Consider the following 6,000-nt stretch of genomic DNA (forward strand, 5'->3'; position numbering starts at 1 on the left):
TTTTTCATATGGATTTTTAGTGCCTTTTTTCTTGATCTTTCTTACCTACTGTTTACCTATTGTATTAGTCTATTCTTTTACAGTCAAACCTTTTGTACTTTTTTGCTTTAGATGTATTTTTTGTAAAGAGCAAATATTTCAGTTTTTTAAAAATCCAACTTAAAAATATATCTGATAGCTACGGAATTTAGTTCATTTACTGTAATAATTGATCTATTTGTGTTTTAATTTACCATCTTACAATGTGCCTTTTTCCCCTCCTGCTTCCCTGTTTATTTTTCCCTCTTTTTTCTTGCCGTTTTAAAAAAATCACTATTCCACTTTTTTCCACTACTTTGGAAAATATACACAACTTTTCTATTATTTTATTAGTTTCGCTAGAATCTAAAATATTCCCTCTTTCCGGATAATGCAAGGACCTAAGAATAGTTTAATGCTACTTTTTACTGACTTATATGTTACTGTTTTCATGTACATATTTCATTTCCTTTATATATAGTTGACAAACACACACACACGTCTATATATATACATGTACACACATATATATATATGTATGGCTTAGTTTTGCTTGTCCTTGAGTTTTGTGAAGAGCTATTGTACTAAATGTATTTAAACGATCATAAGTTTCATTTCTAAAAGTTACCTTTAGCTCTTTTTAAAATCTGCCTCGTATACACTATCAGGACTTCAAAAGTACAGGCTGAATTTGCAAGGTGTTGGCTAAGCTTGGTCTTTTACAAACTCGGTTTGTAAATCTAACTGTTCACTATCTTGATCCCTTCCAAAAGCCACAAAATGTCTTGAATTAAGTGTGATTTCTGCTGTTGTACAGCACACTTCTGTGGCAGTAGTGTGTGATTAGAGAAGAGAACTGGAAGTCAGGACACAGAAAATAAAAATAATCCAGTCATGTAAGAAGTTGGGTGGTTTGGAGCAGAAATCATAGGACCACTGGCTTGGAAGGGATCCAAGGTAATCCAGGCCAACCTCAACTATTGCTTAAATTGGAGGCGGGAGGAAAGTTGCTAGAATGTATGCCCCATTCGAGAAAATGTCCTCACTGATTTACTCTAGGAACATAACGTGCATTCAGTAAACACTTGACTAAAATGAATACGGTCGTGCTAGATAGAATATGAGAAATGAGGGAAAAGTCATTAGAACTCAGAGGCTGAATTTAAGGGACAAGGGAGTCAAGAAAATTTCCCAGTGGTCAAAATGGGCAAGTCGGGAAGGGCAGCTACTAGTTCTGGAGTACAAGTGCAGCTGGAAGCTGTGATCAAACCTGCGTTTCTAATATGACCCCAACCACATTAGCTTACTTGAACATGACCTTCACCTAGGTTAGATGGGATGCAAATCCTCTCTAGATTTCCAAGAATTCTCTAACCATGAAACGATATTTCTTCCTAGATGCTGCCTTACACACCCTCCTAGTTCTTTCTGCACACAAACGCGAGGGAGACCGGTGTTGGTGGAAAAGAAGCCAGCAGGTGAGAGGCCAGAGCTATAATCCAGTTTCAGCCGCACCTGCAGCCCCTTCCCCAGTCCCGGGGCGTCCATCAAGGGGAGATCTGGAAGATGACTTAGGGTGGAGGCGGTACAAGAACAAGGTCAGGAGCACGTGTGCAACTCTATAACTCCTGGTTCCAGGCCATCCCTTCGGGATGAAGCTGGCGCCAGCTGGGAAATATGACAGAGTATGTGTAAAGGTCGCCAGCTGAAGGTAAGGTAGCCAGGAAACCTCTAGGTCCGTCAAAGTTGGGGCGTCTCCCTCCGGGGTGGCAAAACACCTCCCTCGAAGGCAATACGTCAGCGAGCACAGGAGCAGTTACCTTCGCAAGATAACGCCCTCGATCCACCACTGGACTCCGCTCCACCCTCCCCGTCGGCACACGCATGCACACAAAGGCCGGAGGGTGAAGTCAGCACCTCCCGGCACCACCTCGGTGTCGTACGTCCAGCGGCCTGTCGTAACTGCCGGGCAAGGGAGGCTCCGAGAGGAAGGGCACGCGTACGGCACACTAACTTGCTAGCCGGCATGCGCGCGCAGGTCGCTGACGCAAGCCTTGGAGGCTAAAGCCAATGAGGTGCGGTTACGTCACTGCGTATCAGTCGGCCCGGCCGCACGTCGGGCCGCAAAAGGGCGGAGCGAGTTTGGTTGCACCAACACCGGTACTTAGGCTTGGACCGGCGTGTCCTTGGACTTAGAGAGCGGGACGTCCGGCTTGCGAGTGTGGGACTGCGTTTCGTGTCCAACGAAAGAGCGGTGAGCGCAGGGCGCGGAATACACAGCAGACGGGAAGCCGATCCGTGGGGGCGATGGGCGCGCGGGCGATTGGAGGCCTGCGCCTGGGATCTCCCCCTGGAGCCCACGCGGGCGGGCAGGGCCGGGAGTTACGATCCCCGACTGTGGCCTTCCTGAGCCGGGTGGGTTACAGCTTGAGATGGGGTGGAACCCCAAGCAACTAGGTAGACGTATGGACTTGGTCAAGGCTCTGAAAGCCCGGAGGCGGCTTGGAAACGGAGACTCAGCCCTCCCGTTGTCGGGGCGGAGAGGCGGTGGAAATGATACCCAAGACTTCCCGGGGTGAGAGTGGGGGTTGGAAGACGGTGAACAACGCTTCACTCCTCCTTCAAAGAGAGCAAAAACTGCTTCTCTGATAAGGGGTGTTTTTTGTTTGTTTGTTTCTGATCATTTGTCACTTCTTCCTTTAACTGGCCCAGGCAAGTATCCTTGAAACCGGCCTGGATGGGTGACCTCGTGGTCGCCCCCAGGGATCCCAGAGCTGGAGAAGGGGTGTCCCTGGGAAACTTTGCGGCCCTGCCGCTGACCTCTCACCCACAGCAAAGCCCTTTAGTGACCTGAGCAGGCTGAATCAACCGTGACCTTTTTTTTCCTGACGTCTCGTGACCTCTTTTTTGAATATACTTTGCTTCATCCTCAAGAAAGATGGTTTTAAATCGTATGAATAAATAATTGGGCATTCTCAGTTGCAATTGTGGTGGATTTGGTTTAATGTAATCACCTTTCAACTTAATTAGATTTGTGACATTGTGACCTTGACCTCCTCTTTTAATACAGTTTTGAACTAGGTTCCCTCTTTGGTATTGAAGAGTCTATTGCAGTGTACTGAGTAAAACAAGATTGATCCTGGTATTTAATGTCGTAGATTTGCCATGGATTAGTAATTAAGTGATCATTGCTTGGTTTCCACTGTATTTTTATTTGGAGGAAAATACTTAATAAATTGAGTCTTTAATTTTTAGATTTAAAAATGGGTGATGTTGAGAAGGGCAAGAAGATTTTTGTGCAGAAGTGTGCCCAGTGCCATACTGTGGAAAAGGGAGGCAAGCACAAGACTGGGCCAAATCTCCATGGTCTGTTTGGGCGAAAGACTGGTCAGGCCCCTGGATTTTCTTACACGGATGCCAACAAGAACAAAGGTAAGAGGGAGACATTTGTTAAGTAACTGAGGCACAAATTACATGAATGTAACCTATGGTAAACCCTTTATGAGGAGTGTAAAATAGTTAACAATACATCTCCTTGTTTAGGTATCACCTGGGGAGAAGACACCTTGATGGAGTATTTGGAGAATCCCAAGAAGTACATCCCTGGAACAAAAATGATCTTCGCTGGCATTAAGAAGACTGCAGAAAGGGCAGACTTGATAGCGTATCTCAAAAAAGCTACTAAGGAATAATAGTTGGCCACTGCCTTATTTATTACAATACAGAAATGTCTCATGACATTTTTTTTTATGTGTACCATATTTAAATTGATCTCATATACCAGAATTCAGATCATGAATGGCGGATATTACATTTCTTTTGGGCAGTCCTAATTCAAATAAGATTGGCTTGTGGTTAAATGGATATGATCAGCTTTTTGAACGTGATGGTAATTTCGGGTCAGCAAGTCCTATTACTGTTTTCCCCCTTCTAAAACTATGATGGGATGTGTCATGTTCAACTTTTCACAGAGATGGTAAATGCCATCTTCAAATCTATAGGAGTTTTGAAATGGAGTTTTATATTTAGATTTGTATAACTGGTTATATTAATATGTTAAATACTGAGGAAGTCCCTTCACTGTCTTATAAAACAGCCAGACTCAATTCTGTTTCAAGTGTTCATTAGCCTGTTAAAAGGCAAGGGCTGAAGATAAGGTGGCAGTGCTCACTTTATCTTTTTGGTCCTAATTATGCCAATTTAATTAAAATCCCGTGTATCTAAACCGTTGCCTTTTATGTAACGAAAGGCATTTTAATTTGGTTTATGTATAATACAAATAAAAAAAATTTAACACTTCTCACATTTTATCGATAATCTATAAGGTCATATGCTTTTAAAATTCAGTGTGAAAAGATATAGTAGCAATCTTTGTGAGTTCTTTACTAAGTCAGACTAACAAGTTAGGATTGTCTTTTAAACAGCTATTCAAAAACACAACTGTAGAACTGTATGTGTATGATTGGTAATGGTGCTTTTGCCATCTCACTAGAAGGATTAGAAAATAGACCAGCACAGAATTGTAAATTATTTGATCATAAGACTTAAGATAATTAAAAGACAAAATCACAGATTTTTCTAATGTGCTTTATTTAATGATGAATACCAAAATTTTAATAGTTGAAAAATACAGTAGCCCTAAATATTGATACAGCAGTGTTACTAGTTATACTACTAGATTATATTTACTTGGTCCTCTAGGAAAGCACTTAAATAATTCATTCTTGAATTTCTTTGCCCAGTGTGAACACTGTAGCATTAACCCAAACGTGGATAGAAGAATGTGCTTCTGGTTATAGATTTGTAATATAAAACAGTATATTATTTATGTACTAAATTATTTCATCCACAGTTCATACCGTACATTTAGAGTAGTCCCTGGGAATTTTATGGAGACGGTGAGAGAAATTAAGTCCTAGTCTGAGTATTAGTGGTAGGGAACTAAAAAAGGCATCCTGGAAATCTTTCAAGGATAAGTAAAGCCTTTGTAACAGAGGGTTTTGTAAGTTAGTGATATTCAGAGACAGCATGGCACTTCAGCTTCTGAGAGACAATTCTGGACCCATATGGAAAGACATGGAGGCCAGGGAGTTGATCTATTTCTGTGCCTCCTACGTCACCTAAGACCTGTGTAGGCAGAGATAATTGCTGGGTACCTGCTGTGTTCTAGACCCATTATACTTAGTGCCTCTGGTCATTTATCATGTAAACGGTCCTAATAGTTAATTCAACAGGAAAGCCATTCCTAGCTGTAAGAGCTACATGCTCTTAGAAGTAAATGAGGACAAAAAGCTAGCACTATTACCCATATGCCTTCATTCCTAGTGCTTCGTAGGTGGCTTGGTGAGTGGTATCAAAAGAGAGCCAGATGTATTTAAGGAATGTTTCTTCCAAGGGCCACCTTCGTTCAGGATTTTGTCTAGAACAGCACTGTCTAATAAAACTGTAATGATGGATTGGACTTGCATCCCATATCGTAGCAACTGACCACATGTGGCTATTAAGCCCTTGAAGTATAGCTAGTGTCACTACAGAACTGAATTTTTCATTGTATGTAACTTTAATTGATTTAAGTTTACATAGCACAGATGGCTAGTGGCTAGTGTATTAACAGTACACGTCTAGAGCTAGAGCCAGTGGTCTATAACGAGTGCTTCCCCTGGACTTTTTTTTTTTTTCAGTCAGGTTCAGACGAGTAAACCAATTTATGTATAGTGGAGAGTTTTTATTCTACTGATGGGGTCTTTTGGTTCCCCTTCATCGTATCAGAGTACCTTGAAAGCCAAGATGTTGCTGAGCGTGGAGTACGAGTGGCTAATTAAGGTATTGTTCACAGAGGGCAGGCTGAGGCCTGATGGCACATGAATACACCCCAACAGTGACCTTGAAGTGCACCTCCCAGATGGAGCTCCTTTAGGCAGTGCTGGGGTGTGTATTGCACTGCTTCTTCGGCTACATTGTTTTGTGCCCCAGACTGACCAT

The 6,000-nt window shown here is 42.3% G+C and overlaps 1 protein-coding gene across 2 annotated transcripts; it reads left to right on the forward strand.

Moving 5' to 3' along the window:
* Positions 1-2,126: 2,126 nt before the first annotated feature.
* LOC117012310 (cytochrome c) lies at positions 2,127-4,527 on the forward strand. Of its 2 annotated transcripts, none has more exons than XM_033088427.1 (3): positions 2,127-2,272; positions 3,274-3,450; positions 3,562-4,527. In XM_033088427.1, exons 2-3 carry the CDS (start codon positions 3,282-3,284, stop codon positions 3,708-3,710), a joined length of 318 nt encoding a protein of 105 aa, XP_032944318.1. In that variant the 5' UTR covers positions 2,127-2,272; positions 3,274-3,281; the 3' UTR covers positions 3,711-4,527. The 2 variants fall into 2 exon arrangements, with proteins under 2 accessions (XP_032944318.1, XP_032944319.1); XM_033088428.1 differs by lacking the exon at positions 2,127-2,272 and adding an exon at positions 2,300-2,433.
* The last annotated feature ends 1,473 nt before the right edge of the window (positions 4,528-6,000 follow it).

Source organism: Rhinolophus ferrumequinum, chromosome 20 (assembly GCF_004115265.2).
Source record: "Rhinolophus ferrumequinum isolate MPI-CBG mRhiFer1 chromosome 20, mRhiFer1_v1.p, whole genome shotgun sequence".
NCBI lineage: Eukaryota > Metazoa > Chordata > Mammalia > Chiroptera > Rhinolophidae > Rhinolophus > Rhinolophus ferrumequinum.

Excerpts from the sequence above, each read along its gene's own strand:
- LOC117012310 (XM_033088427.1), top strand. The coding sequence starts at position 3,282 with ATGGGTGATGTTGAGAAGGGCAAGAAGATTTTTGTGCAGAAGTGTGCC. Across the intron at positions 3,451-3,561 it reads GGATGCCAACAAGAACAAAG|GTATCACCTGGGGAGAAGAC; the intron begins GTAAGAGGGAGA and ends CTCCTTGTTTAG.